This window comes from Periplaneta americana, chromosome 3 (assembly GCF_040183065.1).
Source record: "Periplaneta americana isolate PAMFEO1 chromosome 3, P.americana_PAMFEO1_priV1, whole genome shotgun sequence".
In the NCBI taxonomy this organism is placed as follows: domain Eukaryota; kingdom Metazoa; phylum Arthropoda; class Insecta; order Blattodea; family Blattidae; genus Periplaneta; species Periplaneta americana.
In genome coordinates, this window is record NC_091119.1 from 177,894,137 (window position 1) to 177,913,725 (window position 19,589).

The 19,589-nt window shown below is 34.7% G+C and overlaps 1 protein-coding gene across 5 annotated transcripts in view; it reads left to right on the forward strand.

Annotated features, from left to right (window-relative positions):
- LOC138696857 (zwei Ig domain protein zig-8-like) overlaps window positions 1-19,589 on the forward strand; it is a 1,911,002-nt gene that overhangs the window by 1,424,094 nt on the left and 467,319 nt on the right. For all 5 annotated transcript variants that reach the window (XM_069822306.1, XM_069822304.1, XM_069822309.1 and 2 more), the window contains one exon: window positions 3,328-3,698. In XM_069822306.1, coding sequence (XP_069678407.1) covers window positions 3,328-3,698 — 371 coding nt within the window. The remainder of the gene's footprint in view (window positions 1-3,327; window positions 3,699-19,589) is intronic.

Here is a 19,589-nt window from a genome sequence, read left to right on the forward strand (position 1 = left end):
ATCAGAAATTGTTTAATATATATTGTTAATTGAAGTAGAATGCAACTGTTTTAATAAAAATAAAACTGAATGAACAAAGCCTTCTTGACTAGTAATCGTCTGTAGAGTTCATTGAAGATTGTATAGTTGGCACAACTGGTAAGAGGAGAATAGCCGATCATAACACACTGCTGCCATCTAGCGAAATATTTGTAATGATGAGATGGTACAATAATACATTTCCAAGACAGTTTAGTACATATTTTAGTAAGTCAATTAATATTTGAACCGTTCAGAGCAGAAGTGGTGTAAGTCAAAATTGGGTAATGAGGTTTAAAGTAAAAATTCTGTAAAAATACAGCGCAAAGTAGCAAATAATATGTCCTTCTTGCTATCCACTGACTACTAATAGTTTAAATAAATTGAATATTAATTGCTACTTTGCGCTTTATTTTGCAGAATGTTTACTTTAACCCTCATTAACCATTCTTGACTTAACCACTTCTGCTCTGAACGACTCATTTTATTGTATTAGAGTACTTTATTTCTCCTAATCTTCATATACTTTCTTCTAATCGTTGTAATAATCATTTAAATCCCAGTCGAGTTTTGATTTTCTCTAGATAAATCAAAACCTCTAGTGAGATTTCTGTAGAGAAAAGTACAAAATCAATTCAAGAACAGAATATAAGTTGGAATGCATGAGTACCTATATACAAATTAAGAAAAAAGGGACATGAATAAGAAACAATGTGTTCAATTACGTTCTTATGTATGTTAAAATCAAAATTACCCAGGCCAAGATTGTTATCAAAATGAATTAGAATAACTTTGCCCCGTAACTCTGGCTGTGACTTACAGCGTATTCCGAATCTCACCGAACCGATGGACAACAATGACGTCACGCTGCAGCGAAATAGGAACAAAACTGCTGGAAGGATCGATGGCTGTCATGGCGACTGTATAAGTTGTTGTCTGTGCTACGCTAGCAAAATTTTGCGAAATTTCCGTACAGCCATCTCGTTCAAAGAAAAGAGAGCATAAACAATTTATTTCTTGAACCAGTAGTAATAACTGGTCCGTTGACATGTTCGCTCATAAGCCATTAACATATTGTTTTTACATTGTGCTCATTACAAACAATACAGCAGAACTGAAGCAGAACACACCGCCATGACACAACAGTGCACGATGTCATTCGTCTGCTAATTCTCACCCTATACAAGAACCAATCAGATTCACTGATGGCGGCTGATGGAGACTGCCACCACCTCTGCAAACTGATGGTACCGGTGCGACACCGGTGGAGCATCAGTGTTGCCATCGGTGAAATTCGGAACACCGTGATGCCATCAGATTGCTCAGGGCTGAGATTCGGAATACGCTCTTATTTAAGTGGTTGTGTAACAGTTAGGTTCAGCTAAAAGACATGCTAAATGTCTTCTTGTAGAATAAACATGTTGTTCCTTATATTTCAGACGATTTTAAGGTAATATTAATTTAACCATTTGTTCAATTTTTATAACATCAAAATCGGAATGAATCATATTTGTTGGATAATCAATTTACTTGTTTAAGCAAATTATTATAATTATTCGCATTTGAAACAATATCAGCGAAGAAAAGTAAATTTTGCTGTACCTCCCCGATTACTCCATACCGGATGACAAATAGGCCTAAGCAATTAAATGCAATGTTAAACAATAGCCTACTTGGCAACACAATCGCAGAAACTTAAGTATCAGAACTAGGGATGGGTATTGGGAATTCACCTGCTTCCCTTTTTACTCTAAGAGTTTCCCGGAGTTTATAAGCAATGACAAGTTTAACTCGGTGCGCAGAAACCAGCGGGCGTGACTATCTCGCGCAGATGACGTATGCCCCCGTTTCCAGCATGCTCTCAAGCTTACTGCAGGAAAATAAGAGGGATATAGCATGCGCGCCGCGAGGAGTCCGAGCTGAGTTTTGTTTGTAGGATATCTATACAAAGTTCTCTTGCTGTTGTCGAACTGGACGGTATATACAACCAACGTGAATCCAGTTTGTTCCTTTCATTAGCATGTTGTTTTAGAATCTCTTTGGAGATAGGTTTTAATCGAGATGAATTTAAACTCTTACTCATTACAACAAAGAGACAGTTCCAATAATATTAGGCTACGATAAATATCTGGAACCAAAGAAAAGGCAATGAATTTGGAAATACTTCGAAGAAACTAGCCCTGCTAAGGCGAAATGTAAATTTCTAAAGCATACCAATCATAAGAGGCCAACGTAACTGACCTAAGATTGCATGTTAAAACCCAGCTACAACAGTCAATTGAAACGTAAGATGGTCCAATTGTAAAATAGTCGATATAAGTCACGCAAGGAAGCTGACGGTTTTTTTTTTCATTTGACTGCAGTGTAAGCATTTTGCCCCTTTCTTTTTTAAAAAAATATATAAAATGTAATATAATAGATTTACATAAATAATATTTATTTGTACCAAGTGCAGCCAAGTGCACGGGTATGGCTAGTAATTACTAAAATTAAGGTAAATTAAGTCTACCATTTACCTACTTAAATCGTGTCAGATTTTCTGAAATTGTATCAGATTTACTTACATTTTAGCATATCAGATTTACTTACATTTTAGCATATCAGATTTACATAAATCCTATCAGATTTATTTAAATGATATTGGATTTACTTAAATTGCGTCAGATTTACTTAAATTATATCAGATTTTCATAAATCGTATCAGATTTACTTAAATTGTATCACATTTACTTAAATTTTATCAGATTTTCATAAATCGTATCAGATTTACTTAAATTGTGTCAGATTTACTTCAATTATATCAGATTTTCATAAACTTAAATTGTATCAGAATTTCATAAATCGAATCAGATTTAATTAAATTGTATCAGATTTATTTAAATTATATCAGATTTACTTCAATAGTATCAGATTTACTTAAATTGTATCATATTAACTTAAATTGTATCAGATTTACTTAAATCGTATGAGATTTACTTAAATTAGCCTATATCAGATTTTCATAAATCGTATCAGATTTACTTAAATTGTATCAGATTTACTTAAATCGTGTCAGATTTACTTAAATCGTGTCATATTTACTTAAATTATATCAGATTTTCATAAATAGTATCAGATTTCCTTAAATTGTATCAGATTTACTTAAATCGTATCAGATTTTCATAAATCGTATCAGATTTACTTAAATTATATAAGATTTTCATAAATCGTATCAGATTTACTTAAATTGTATCAGATTTACTTAAATCGTATCAGATTTAATTGGAATTCTTGCACAGAAAATGTAGAAGACACTCATTTTCTTTTCAGACAATGACACGTCCACTGTGCCCCTTTCCGACGAGGCATTGCTGCAATATGAGACCACCGAAGGGCCTACCCTCGAGCCCCTCTCTGTCTTGACGGGCTCGGCACAGGTTCTGGCAACCACTTTGCCACCTGCCACCGTGGTACCCACGACTGCAGTCAGCACGGTGACCACCGCGGTCACAACGACGGAAGTGACGACACCACTCATGGGCCTTCATTTTCCTCCACGATTGCCGTCTGTACATCACCACCACCAGGGGCCACGCTGGGGCCCGTACTTCGAGGAGGGTGCAGAGCCCCAGAATGTGACTGCTCGAGTAGGGTCCGTAGTACAACTCGACTGCAAGATCGGCATGTTGCACGACAAGACGGTGAGTACAGTCCAAATTTCACGAATAATTTAACCATCGTTTCTAAATTGTACTCTGATTTCCGTTCTGATTACTATATTTTGAAGATTATTTAATTGACCAGTCGTCAGTTTATAAATAATATTTCATAATAGGCCTAATAGGTACAAACTGCAAGTGTGAATAGAGGACAATGAAATCAGGTAGAATGTTTAGAATACTTTTTCGAAATGAAATTAAAGGATAGAGCGTCGATTTTGCCATCCTCCCCAACCTAATATACCAGGCCTGTACAAGGTTTGCGCTCTCCGAGCCGGCTCACAGCTCATGAGCGGAATGCAGATATTAGCTGCGCTCTGTATAAGGGTGGACTGGAAGAAGGGGTGATCTCGTACAAAATATACACAAAAGGAAGTACTATTACGAGTGTTTATGAAATGAATTCCCGTTCAGTCTTTGCAAAACTATCTTGGACTATTATTAATTAATAAAGAAATATTTATTTTACAAAAATAATAGAAATTCTATAGCTACCGTAAACTGGGGTTACTTTGAACACAGAAGGAACTTTGACCATTTTTTCAGAAAATCATATTTAGGTTTCTACATGCTACATTTGTTATAGATGGAGGTAAATTATCATAAAATCATTCTCATACCGAATTTACCTCCATCTATAACAAGTGCAGCATGTAGAAACCTAAATATGATTTTCTGAAAAAAAAAATGGTCAAAGTTTCCTCTGTGTTCAAAGTAACCCCAGTTTACGGTACTTAAATGTACAATATCATTTTGTTACATTTTTATTTATCAGTACATCAAAACGAGGTTTTATGCTATTGGCAGCTGAAAGGAACAGTAGCCTACTGATCGTAATGAAACATCAGTTACAGATGTTCGATGTCTGCCTTTATTAAAGTTGATTATAGAAAACAGTTGCTCACAAATATAAATGTTGAGCCAAACATAGCAATCATTTTCACAGCCAGCCTGTGTAGTCGTGGATATTATTGCTAATGTTTAGTCTTGTAAAACTCAACCAGGCTAGTAGTATTATTCAAACGATCTTTAGCCCTTAGATCACATTGAAGATCAATAAGTTCGAGCTGTAAATCGTTAAGTGTTAAGTTCCGTCTTTAGATTCCTCCATAAGCTACTGTACTGTAGAAGTAGGTAAGCAACCTGAAACAGTTACTGAGAATAGGCCTACACACTGCACTCCACTAGATAGCTGAGTGGTCGTTTCCCTCTCCTCTACCTAAAGCAAGTCTATATGTCATTCTGACGTATCTTCCTCTCCTTTTCGGCGAGCGGTAAATACGGCTCTCCCGCTCCGAAGGAGCGCGCGCGCTCGTTGAGAGCTATTTGTGCAGGTATGTAATATACCATACTAGACTATAGATAGCAATACAATAGAGCTAAGAATACAGTTAGTTTGAGATCTGAAGGTGACGGGGAAATTACAAAGTTGAAACGATATAAGAAGTGGAGTAACATTGGCACGAAATCAATATTATTTGACGAATATGAAAGTTTAAATTAAAGAAAAATAAGACGATATTATAAAGCGAAGTTTAAGACAAACTCATTTGTTCATATCTTTCAATCAGAAATAATTCGAGGCTTAAGAATCTTTATAATATACAGGATGTAAATAATATTAACTGCCAAAATTATACTGACTGTACATCTCGGTCTACGAAACATGTGTAGTAAAATTTTGTTTATTCTTCTAGTTTTGTATTTAATTCCTAAGATAACATGCTTATGTCTCGCGACGAGAATATTGTACGAAAAAATGGAAATACAAAACTAGGAAATTTATCTTTTGAAGAGGTGGAGAAGTTCAAATACCTTGGAGCAACAGTAACAAATAGAAATGATACTCGGGAGGAAATTAAACACAGAATAAATATGGGAAATGCCTGTTATTATTCGGTTGAGAAGCTTTTATCATCCAGTCTGCTGTCAAAAAATCTGAAAGTTAGAATTTATAAAACAGTTATATTACCTGTTGTTCTTTATAGTTGTGAAACTTGTACTCTCACTTTGAGAGAGGAACATAGGTTAAGGGTGTTTGAGAATAAGGTGCTTAGAAAAATATTTGGGGCTAAGAGGGATGAAGTTACAGGAGAATGGAGAAAGTAACACAACACAGAACTGCACGCATTATACTCTTCACCTGACATAATTAGGAACATAAAATCCAGACGTTTGAGATGGGCAGGGCATGTAGCACGTATGGGTGAATCCAGAAATGCATATAGGGTGTTAGTTGGGAGGCCGGAGGGAAAAAGACCTTTTGGGAGGCCGAGACGTAGATGGGAGGATAATATTAAAATGGATTTGAAGAAGGTGGGATATGATGATAGAGACTGGATTAATCTTGCTCAGGATAGGGACCAATGGCGGGCTTATGTGAGGGCGGCAATGAACCTCCGGGTTCCTTAAAAGCCAGTAAGTAAGTATGTAAGGTAACATGCTTTTAGGAATGATAGTAGTCTAATATTTACTGTTTGAGTAAATGTGAACGTCGTTGCCAATGACTCTCCGTGCAACACGGTAACATCACCAAAACAGAGTACTCTGATTTGTAAACTAGGATATCACCACAATTGCGAAAGCTAACAGAATAAATTAGATTCTTTATTGCGTCCGATAGTGTGCGCTAGTGTGTCGCGCTAAGTATCGATAGTACAACTGTGCCTGACCGATTACCACGCTATGTTTTCGTCAAAGAATACAGCTGCAGCAATATTATTCTGTGTTCCTTTTTTTGTTGTTCTGTGGTTACGAGACAACCATTATCTTAAAATTACAATAGATACGAACAGCTGTTAAAGAGCCAGTCATTTTTTTTTTATTTGTATTCAATGTTAAAACACGGGATTTCATATGTATAATTACAGCAAAGCAATTTCTATGTATAGTTGCACATTGTTTATACAGGGACATCATTTTATTTTTAATAACATTTCTAATATTAACTTGGCTATACCTATGGATCAAGGAGGGAAGAAAGGTACTTCATCTATTTACGTAAACTAGGAAATATCACGCTTTTGAGTCTGATCATTTTCATTAGGTTTTTGTTTAATCAAAATATAGTACAGTATTAACAATGAGTGCTTTTACTCACGAACTGAGCTGTCCATGCGGACGTATTCATTATGCAGTGTATATTTTACAGTCTACAGCACATTAGCGAACACTACGGAGAATGAAGTTAAATTGAAAAATAATCATAATAATGGATATTTAAACACATTTTTGAAAATGGTGGCCGTTCATTTCGATACAGGCTTCAGTTCTAATGTGCATATTATCGCACTATAGACTATTGTACCTAATCCCAATTACTAGTTTCATCCTTCGTACTAGTAATTCATGTTGAAATAATTCTGTACCTACTCTATAAAAGAGTACCTTACGTACTGTTAATTCAATCTTCACTTCTGCTCGATCCGAAAAGATAAAATTACTCAGACATACTATCTACTATCCGTCCAAGTGGTTATGTCGTAGGGTCGTAGAAAGGGAGGAAATCACGTGGCAGTTAATTAATTAACGAGGCCCTTTTATTTCAGTTATTTTAAACAGTTGTATAATATTACGTAGACGTCCAATTCCCAACAGAAATTAATGTTCTCAGAAAAGAGCTAAGACAGCCCAGCCGCTAGCTGGGGAATAAAAGCTGGTGGGGGAAACCGGGATGCGACATAGGCAAACGGACGACAGTATATACCTGTGCGAAAATGATTCAATATTGAAAGCTCTTTCGTCACTAGAAAATGCGAACATATTTTTGGAACGTATTGTTTACTATGACCGTAAGGCTACTATGACTGTATATGCGGTCTTGGATCTGTGTGGAAGACGGTTGAACTTCATTAGTAGAGGGGGTGGGAGTGAAGTACATTAAAAAACTCAGGTACAATAAAAATTGAAGTAAAAATAAAATGATGACTCTTTACATCCATTGCTTATGCATGGTTTATTAGTAAAGTTTTCCGTCCCAACAATGCATAAATCTTGCATATAAATTATACAGAGTTTATTAGTAACACCGTAAATGTTTAACTGATATAAGAAATTATAGACACCTTTTTGCTTGCTTTGTTTTCAAGATTAAATCGTACATGTTATAGTATCTGAAGGAAAACGATTCTCTGGGTCGTTATCTTTTAGATTGGCACTATCAGTCGCTCTGCTCTTTAGCTTCGGAATTGCAGACATAAATCTCACGTCCTAGAAAGGAAAAGACACTACTATACTCTGAAAAAATGTTGAATCAGTATATAGAACTGTTTAATAGGAGAATGCTGCTCTGGTGGACGGCAGATGTCTTCTTTAAACTTCTAGGACCCTAATAATACAATGGACAGTCTACTTCAGCACGAGTGGAGCTAAAGACCGATCCTATGGCCACTGAACTGTAGAGTAGCCCATAACAAGACTCGGAGCTCTTCACTGTGGGCAGTTCTGTCAAGTCGGATGATGAATTCAAGGGTTTTGTGACGCTTGACTCTTCACATTTATCTTCCTAAATACATTGTTCTTCCTCGGAAGCAGTTTACGATCAAAGAGGATTTAATTTCAAATGGAAACAGGTACAAAATGTATAAAAATAAATCTCTTGGATATAGCGGAAGAGATTGGTCTTCAAACTGCATTTTATTGCCCCTTCTTTTTCTAAGAGATGTAGTCTCAAGAATAATGTTGTATTAGGCTTTTATTATTTTATTCTAAAGCTTGTTCCCTTACAAACTAACAAAGATGAATCTTTCTGAAAGGTAACGTTATTAAAGTTTTCTACAAATGTAACTGCAATTAACACACCGAGAATCAGTTGTACAGAACTCGTATAAATAAATTAATTCCTTACTTCATCGATTTCTATTGAAGGAATTCTAAAAAACTTCATATGTTGTAGTCCCGAGGCTTATTGTGAGATTTGAAAGCAGCTATAAAATTACTGCCCAACGGATTGCCGGCCCGAAGGGGTAGAATTGGTTGGGTTCCCACCTGTACAGTTTTCTTCTGTATATGATGTGGTTATACCGCCAATACAACTAGAACTTGTAATTAATCACGTAAAACATTATCAGAACAACTCGATAAATCATCTACATCTCATGCATAGAGATAGAATTCCGAAAGTGATGCTCCACTATCGTCCAAACGGGAAGAGATCTCTCAGTCGTCCAAAGAAGCGCTGGATTGAAAATTCAACTGTGAGATCGTAACAGGCCATTTGGCCTAATACTTGAAGGGAAGAAGAAGAAGAAGAAGAAGAAGGATGCTGTAGTCCCACTCTGAAATAGTCATATATCGTCCTATGCTCTACAGGAGCGGAAGAAAATACGTACAAAAATTTGAGAGTAGGAAGGGAGTACAAAACTAAATACAATAACAAGCAGTCTCAGGCACTTCAATAATGGAACTGTATGTATCAATGTGTGTCAACATTGAAGTTCAGCTGTAATTATTGTGAAATATCTTTATAACTTGTCAAATGAAAACAAGGCGCTGCCATAAGCAAGGTGCACATCATTCTCACTCCAAGCCATCCACAATCAGGGAGATTGGATGCGCAAAAATACCTTGTGTTTTTACTGGATCTTTTACTTCAGTTACTGGTGGATGTGCCACTTGCAGTTAGACAAAACTTTTGGTTTCAGCATGATGACGCACCTCCACACTGTACTCATGCAGACAGAAATTACCTAACTGCAACATTTAGCGAAAGGTTGATCGCACGTGGTGTCCAATAGTATGACCTCCACGTTCCCCTGACTTTGCACCGTAAGATTTCTTTTTCATTTGGGGTACCATGAATGATATTTTGTACAGCAAACTTATCGAAGATGAGCAAACCTTTTCACAGCGCATTATGGCTATAGCAGGAGTGATCAAGACCATTTCTGGAATATTTCAAGAAGTGCTACAATCCTTATATTTTTGTGCCAACATTTTAATCTAAAATTGTTTCTACTTTTTTTTTCAACATTCTGTATAAGTAGCGGAGTCACACATGTCTTGTTAATATCAAATTAACATCTCTTCCATCAGTTTTATTGGAAAAATTTATTGGAACGGACACAGCAGTTGTTGAAATATTTTGCAACATATTCCGCACCGTAATTGAGACATTTTCCATATCATGGAATCGACAGAGAGATGCAGACGGCTGTCAAACGCTGGTTCCGATCCCAAGCAGCTGACTTATACGACACAGGGATACAAAAATTGATCCCATGGTATGATAAATATCTCACTTCCAGTGGGGATATGTTGACAAAAAGCGCAACAATTGCTGTATGTCTGTTTCAGTAAATCTTTCCATGCAATTGTGCTTTTTTCTGTAGTCGGCCCCAGGGAAAATCACTTTCTGGATGGCCTCACAATTGCGGTCGAGTGGCCAAAATTTATACAGCACTTCTTTTGACATTATTAATATGATAGAAGAAAAATAATTAACTTTTTTTTCAGCCGCCTTCAGAATGTTTGCTTGTGAGACATCATTCTCGATTATTTTCCCCAGTATGTTAGACTTTCATATATACGTAATACATTTAACTGGGTGACTTACAATCCGCGTTTTATTATCGACAGAATAAGATTAGTTTTGTTTTAGATTTTAATATATTTGTTTTTATTTTGTGAGCATAACTTAATAATATAAAGACTAGGCCCTATATTACTCTCACTGCTTCAAAATGGCGCTGTATCACATTATTTTATTTCTGGTTAACGGCGTCAAAATGTCTAAGTAAATGCTTTAAAATTGTGTAATCTACGTGATAATTTCTCTTCGTGTTAGTTAATTGCTGTCTAGGGATAGATATGACGTGCGGGGATCACGCCCAACATGGAGATTTCAGAATGCAGATAATTTGGATTTTTTTATAAATCACATATTGTTTTTCTGAAATAATATACAGGGTGTTAAAACATTAAACATTTTATGAAGTGGTGGTATTCATCAAAACAAGAATAAAATAGTAATAAACATGGTCCTAAAAGTAATATCTTCTGAGATATGAATACTTTTTTCATCAGTACCATAGCAGATCCTCAATGTGATTTCTATTGAAATAATTCGATGTTATGAGAAGTGATAGTATTAATCAAAACAATAGAACAACATGATGAGGAAGGATACTTGTTCATCAATATCATAGGAGATGGTCAAAGTGATTTCCATCAAAAGAAATTCAAAGTTTCTGCAAGAACGGTTTTTAGAATGGGTGAAATATCTGTGGATTTAATTCCGCGGACGAATAGTCAGTTGGCGTATGTATGTGGTCGGAATTTGAACGAAATATCTAAAGGACACTAGACATACTCTCCTGGAAGCGAAAAGTCACGAGTGGTAGATGGAACGTTCAAGGTTAGTGCCCCTATAATAGATATACAAGGTGGGCCAGTCAAACGGAAAGTTTTCAAGTCGCAGAAAAAGAATGAAAAGTTACTGTTATATCAATTTAATGGGTAGAAATGACAAGTACACGAATAACCATTAGGTATGCAACAAGAAAAAGAATTATTTCTTAAAAATTACGTCAGCCAAGTGACCTCCATAGAAACGCACCCTTTCTCCGAGTCTGTCCACGAACTGTTGCATAACCCGTCTCAGCATATTGACTGTATATCAGCTATCTCTTCTTGTATACGTTGTTTAGGATTGGGATTGTTCTGGTTGGATTACCCCCAAACACCTTCGTTTTGAGATGTCACCATAGGAAGAAATCACATACCGTTAAATCAGGTGACCTAGGCGGCAAAGCGATATACCCTTTTCGAGAAATGACGCGACCTGGCAACAAAGCGTTCACAGCATCCATCGAAATTCTTGCGGTGTGGCTTGTTGCTCTGTCCTGTTGAAACGTCATGTTTTCATTCACTGGAAAATGGGCTAGTTGTGGTGTAAAAATGTTCTGTTCATTTCAAAATATCGCACTGAATTAACAGTCACTGCATTTCCGGCATCATTCTCAAAAAATAATGAGCCGATTATTCCAGTTGATGAAACCGCGTACCATACCGTTACATTTTGGGCATGGAGAGTTTTCTCATGAAGTGAAATCAATTAATTCCAGTTTGCAGTAACGATGAGCGCCATTTAACAAAACATGGTAGAGACAAACAACTTGGTTACTAGGGAACACGGAGATAGTGACGTCACTGCCTAAGGAATCATAAATTTTAAAGTAAGTAGGTAGAGAAGAGACGATTATATTCATTCTCACCCTCTCCATATGAACAGTACACTCCTATCAAGTCTTTCCGTTTGACTGGCCCACCTTGTACTTGTAATCAATAACGTTTACTTATGGCTTTTAATCAACCCGGAGATTCACATAAGCTTGCCGTCGGTCCCTATCCTGAGCAAGATTAATCCAGTCTCTACAATAATATCCCACCTCCCTCAAATCCATTTTAATATTATCCTCCCACGTACGACTCGGCCTCCCCAAAGGTCTTTTCCCTCCGGCCTCCCACCTAAAACTCTATATAACCGTATATACGTGCTACATGCCCTACCCATCTCAAGCGTCTGGATTTAATGTCGCTAATTATGTCAGATGAAGAATACAATGCTTACAGTTCTGCGTTGTGTAACTTTCTCCATTCCAATAATGTTTATGTATTCCATCTTAATTATTATATATAGATCCACTATCCGGAATTGATATGTTTCGAAAACATTAACTTTGGAATTTGGTTTTCGGAATACTGAAATATGAAGTATATTCTTCAGAAAAAATGGATTCAAAAAAATATAACGGAAATCTGAATTGTTATATGGAAGAATAATAATTCCACTTTCAGATAAAAGAGGCGTTCAAATCAACCTAGCTTTGAATCGATTTCTTTTTGTTTTCTTTCGTTTGCAGATACTTTCTCTGACAACTGGAATTCCTTTTATCTCGTACTGCAGAGACATCTACCGGAAAGAATTAAAATACGGGAATTAGAACAAAAGAATTGAGAGTGAGAGAGAGAATGGGACATATGCTAGGGAGGTTTTCATTTGTTTTCCAGCTGCATGTTGTAACGGCCTCCCGTAGGCATGTTTCCCTGTTCAAAATGATTCCGTATTCCTGATCTGTATTCAAATGAGCCCAGCTAGTTTGTTCATTACAGTCAGCAGGGCAGCAAATTGAATTAGCGTATGTCACAGTTTTTCAACACATGGAGCTAGTAGGAGGACAGCGGGTATTCTATTGAGGTCAAATTGTGACCCGGCCCAGAGTAACCTAATAACAAGGCCAATATATTTACGTAAGTATTTTTGTGCTATAATTAAATTTAAAAGATAATGACTATTCTATCGTTACATTGTGGCGGAAGAACTAACTTTTGAGAGAAAAAGAGCCCGTCTCTAAATACAAGGGATAAAAATTTAATAATAGAACTTGAGTACAAAAAACCAGCTTAAAGCTGAGCAGTACAAAGCCAACTAAACGTAACATCAAATAAATAGGATGCTTCATCCTTAGACCTTACACGGTTATTGAATAATTCAATGGTGTTTTGGTAAAGGGAAATAAGTTACAAAAACGAATTTTTAGATAAATGAAAATTAAACTTAGAACCCTTATTGTAAAACATATCAAATACAAGTATTCTTTTGTTTTTCCCCACCCATTTGTAGAATTTAACTTGTATATTCACCTGAGGAACAATACTCCATTTGCACATAAAATTACTTGAGCCTATTTACTCGAACATCATAGAATTTTTCTGCGAAATCATACTGATACATATATTAAACGTACCTTGAAAACGACCGACGATAGATAATAATAATAATAATAATAATAATAATAATAATAATAATAATAATAATAATAATAATAATAACAGTATCAAATAATTTTAAAGAAAGCAAATCAGTTGAATAAGGAATAATGAATCATATGAATAAAGCGAAACATAATCTAAAAATAGCAGTTAAATAATGGCATTAATAATGATAATAATAATAATAATAATAATAATAATAATAATAATAATAATAATAGTCATTGTCATTTAAGTAATGGTAATAATAGTGATGATAAGATTAATAATAATAATAATAATAATAATAGTAATAATAATAATAATAATGCACATAATAATAGTCATTATCATGTAAGTAATGGTGATAATAGAGATAATCATAATAATAATAATAGTAATAATAATAGTCATTGGCATGTAAGTAATGATAATAATAATAATAATAATAATATGAAATTATTTCAAAGAAAGCAAATCAGTTGAATAAGGAATAATGTATCAAACCAATAAAGCCAAACAAGATCTAAAAATGAGAGAAAAATACAGTACCTGCATTAATATTATTTTATTTGCTACACAAAACAGTTATATTACCGTTTGTTCTGTATGGCTGTAAAACTCGGACTCTCACTTTGAGAGAGGAACAGAGATTGAGGGTTTTTGAGAATAAGGTTCTTAGGAAAATATTTGGGGCTATGAGGGATGAAGTAACAGGAGAATGGATAAAGTTACACAACGCAGAGCTGCACGCATTGTATCCTTCACCTGACATAATTAGAAACATTAAATCCAGACGTTTGAAATGGGCAGGGCATGCAGCACATATGGGCGAATCCAGAAATGCATATAGAATGTTAGTTGGGAGGCCAGAGGGGCAAAGACCTTTGGGGAGGCCGAGACGTAGATGGGAAGATAATATTAAAATGGATTTGAGGGAGGTGGGATATGATGGTAGAGACTGGATTCATCTTGCTCAGTATAATGACCAGGGAAAGGATTTATATGTAAATACATATTTACTTATAAAGCTAATATAATTTATATTTTGCATTATCTTTATGTTTCACAATGTGTAGGGTTGAAAAATCCTACTTTTATTTTCCATATTTTTCCATATTTTAGAGTTTAGTACATATTTTCGTTAATTTCCATATATTTTCCATATTTCATATAAAACAGTCCATATTATATTAGGTTTAACAATAAAACAAAACAAAATTCCATTAACTTTTAAAAATACATTTCAACAATAGAGATTTAAACACATGTTCAGTAATCCCTTTAACATCAGAGTTATTTGAAAATTAGCAGTCCTATCAACAATGGGAAAGTAAGTTACAAAACTGTATTAATTTAATTTAAAATTTTTAACAGACTTCAGTTGTGCAGCTCAACAGTTAAATGCCAGTCAGAGTACACATAGGTTCAGTTTTGTAAATCATACTATAAAGACGGTAAATATGCCAAAAGTACGTCATTCAGTCAATTTAAAATCAAAACTAACAAGTTACATTTCAGAATTTAAAGAAGATGGTTTATCAACTGACAATAAAATATTATTTTGTAATTTGTGTCAGTGTGCAGTATCACCTACACAAAAGTTCCTGGTGCAACAACACATTACAACTAGTAAACATCAGGCCAACAAACAACTAAATTCCAAGCAGAGACAATTGTTTTTAACACAACCAACAACATCGAATGTAAGATCTGAGTTTAACATCGACCTGTGCCGTTCTCTCATCTCTGCTGATATTCCTCTCTACAAACTAAAGAATAAGGTCTTCAGGGAATTCCTTGAAAAATATACTCAACATACAATCCCGGATGAGTCAACACTTAGGAAGACGTATGCTCCATCCATCTACGATGAGACAATACAGAAGATAAGAGATGAAATTAAAGATAGTTCAATTTGGGTTTCCATTGATGAGACTCCCGACAAAGAAGGTAGACTTGTTGGTAATGTAGTTATCGGTTTGTTAAGTGAACAATATTCTGAACGAATTCTTTTACATTGTGATGTTCTAGAAAAGTGCAATAACAAAACTATAGTTAAACTGTTCAACGAAGCTATGGGTATCCTGTGGCCAAAGGGTATTATGTACGATAATGTGTTATTCTTTATTAGCGATGCTGCCCCTTATATGGTCAAAGCTGGACAAGCATTATCTGTTGTATATCCTAAATTGACTCATTTTACTTGTGTGGCGCATGCATTTCATCGTGTGGCAGAAGTGGTCAGAGACAATTTCCCTAAAGTAGATTTGTTGATTTCATCAGTGAAAAAAGTATTTCTCAAAGCTCCCAGTAGAGTTAACGTGTTGAAAGAAATGTACCCTGAAATTCCATTGCCACCAAAGCCAATTTTAACTAGATGGGGTACATGGCTAGAAGCAGTTGAATATTATGCCGAACATATAGACTCTATTAACAATGTTCTCCTTGCATTGGACTCTGAAGATGCAGTCTCAATTGATACTGCGAAAACAGTTACCTGTGACATAAGTGTGAAGAATGACTTAGCTCACATTCAGCATACATTTTCATGCATCATAAAAACGCTCAAAAGTCTCCAAAATAGGCACCTTTCACTATCCGAAAGTTTTGAAATTATAAATAGTACTGTGGAACAACTGAATCGTGGTAGAGGTAAAGTTGCAGATGCAGTAAGAGCTAAGGTGGACACTGTACTTTCAAAAAACCCTGGATATGAAGAACTACAAAAGGTTGTTGCTGTGATGAGTGGTGAATCAACAGTGAAGATTAACTTGGACTTATCCCCAGCAGACATTGTGAAATTGAATTATGTACCAGTTACTTCTTGTGACGTCGAACGCTCTTTTAGTCAGTATAAATCTATCCTCAGAGACAATAGAAGAAGATTCACTTTTCAGCACTTGAAAGAAATGTTTGTAACCTATTGTTATGGTAACAGACAATAAAAATTGTGTTTTGTTGAAACTATATTGGAAGATAAGGTACGTCCATTATATTTTTTGTTTAGTTTGATTAAAATGTACCAATATTTAACGTACATAGTCATTTTTTTATAATTTTAAGTCCATATTTAATTCCATATTTTGGTAAAAATCCATATTTAATTCCATATTTTGGTAAAAATAACTACATATATATTTACATATTTCATATATTTTTAGTCCATATAAATCCGTTCCCTGATAATGACCAATGGCGGGCTTATGTGAGGGCGGCAATGAATCTCTGGGTTCCTTAAAAGCCAGTAAGTAAGTAAGTGCTATTTAATGTGCTGTGCTACAGCCAGGGGCCAATAACAGTTCAGCACAAGACAATTCATCACAGAAAACATTAATAAAACTACATTGGAATAATTATAAATATAATGACAATTAAAAATAATGATAATTGAAAATGAAAGGACGGAATCATATAAATAAATGTAATGCAAATTATATAGAAGATGACGAGAATAATATTATAATAATATCTAAACAAAATAAATTAATTAATAACTGACATAAAACTCCAAAAAACTATACTTTAAATGGATCCAAGTACAAACCATGCAAATTTGCATATTTTATACATCTGGAGACCGGAGAGAGAGATTTAGAATTTCTATTATAAAAAAATATGAAATTTTAAAACTTTAACAGGAATACGAAGACTGATATTGCTTAAGAAGGATTCACAATCAATATCACCCTTAATGACTTTACAAAAAAATAAATAATCTAGATCTTGACGTCTGGCAAATTAACTACAGCAATAAAATATTTGCAGTTAATCTCATATTTATAATAATCATCGGTAAAAATCTATAAGAACACAAGGGAAACAATAACAACAATAATAATGAAAATAATAATAATAATAATAATAATAATAATAATAATAATAATAATAATTTTTATGTTAACAATGATAATAGTAATGTTAATAATAACAATAATAATAATAATAATCATAATAATAATAATAATAATAAGGTAAAGGTATACCCGTAACATACCATGAAGGCACTTAGGGGCATGGAGGTAGAGCCCCATGCTTTCCATAACTAGAATGAGGTGTGGTCGACACCACGCTCTGACCGCCTTTTACCCCCGGGAAAGACCCGGTACTCAATTTTATAGGAGACTGAGTGAACCTCGGGGCCGTTCTGAAAGTTTGGCAACGAGAAAAAATCCTGTCACCACCTGGGATCGAACCCCGAACCTTCCAGTCCGTAGCCAGCTGCTCTACCAATTGAGCTACCCGGCCGCCAATAATAATAATAATAATAATAATAATAATAATAATAATAATAATAATAATAAAAATGAATGTATGTATGTATGTATTTATTTACACTGCAATGGGTATATATCCGGAGGCAGTGGTAACTAATTACACTCAATAAAGACCATAATAAACACAATTAAAAAAAATACAATTAATAATATTACTAATAATTAATACTAACAATAATAAATAATAATAATAATACTAATAATAATAATAATAAATATAATAATAACAGGGAACATCCTAAGTTAAAATAACATTTAAAGTAAATCTAATTTGTACCTTAAACCTAAGTTCGAACTGAAACCCACGAGTATGAATGATATGTTCATATCTGCAAAAATACCTTTCAACTCTACACTCATTTCGCTGTCAACTCACTCACTGCACTGGAACTACGACACATTTCACTGATTCTATCCTGATTTCATTAACACTTCAAAAATATTTCAGTGTTGAAATACTTTGCACTGCCACTATAAACTATAAAGCTTCACTGACAGGAACACGTTTCACTTACACAACACACTTCACTGACACAACATAATTCTTCACTGATAGAACACTTCAATAACAAAATATCAATTACACTCTTTAAATACTGTGTATAATTATCGTCTATTAGTAAAGTCCTTAAGCCTATTTTTAAATACATTTTTGGTTGTTGGTAAAGCCTTTAGTAAGTCTGTAGGTAAAGCATTCCAGTCCCTGATAGTACGATTGAGAAAAGAAAACTTTCCAGTGTCCGTCCTCTGTCTTCTTTCCCTCAATTTATATGAGTGGTCGTATAATAATAATAATAATAATAATAATAATAATAATAATAATAATAATAATAATAATAGCAGCAAACTTGTTCCGCTTTCAAACCTATTAATGATGTAAACTTGTCCCATAAGTTAGAGGTTTTACTCGAAAGAGCAGAAGCTTGCTGTCAACCGATTTGTCACTCATTATATGAAGAGAGATTCAAGTTTGCAAACTTGGTGCGTTGTAATACTCGAAGTACATATTGTTTGACGTCACTCCCGTCTAGTGGAGCGGACTTATTGCTCGTTATAGCAAGATCTCCTTTCTTTCCCTCCTCGACGACATGTAGAAGGAAGTGTAGTGAGGCGGAACTTGTTGAAATCCTTCGCGCTCAGTTGACATTACGTGCTCGAAGGTGATGGATTCTGCAGGTATGCTGCAGCGACGTCACAGCTGCCTGCACAAACAATTTTCACTTAGCCAGTGACAGGGTTTGAACTAGTTCCTAAACGTTACTTAGGCTACATAACATGTCGATAAGATTACAATTTTTCTACTATATCATTTCAAATTTCTCTCTGTATAAAAATGTAAGCTTCCGTCAGGAACATTCACATCTGTGACACCACAAGGCGCGAGTTGTATTTCGTGCAACATGTGTAGTTCTTAGAAATAAAGAGAATGCTGTGAGAAATTAGCTTAAAATGCTAATAGCTTGTTCGTTTACGTTATTTAGAAATAAAATTATTTTATAACTAGACGTACCCGTGCGCTCCGCTGCACCCGTTAGAAATAAATAAAAAGTAATTATATAATTAAAATAGGACATTTGATCCAGGGAACATTCGTGTTTGATAGAAGGATAAACAATTTATTATGTTACTTAATTTAAATTGTATTAAAACAATTAAAATGCGATCATTTTGATCCAGAGACCACTCATTTGGTCGTAAAAATTATTTTAGGAAATACAGGAAACGAATGCCTATCAAGTTTTCTGGGCATAAGAAGCTATTTTAATCTCACCTGTCCTCGATTCACTCAGAAGTTACTGTAATAACATATTAGCATTATGTCCATCTAGAGAAACTACGCTTTCCA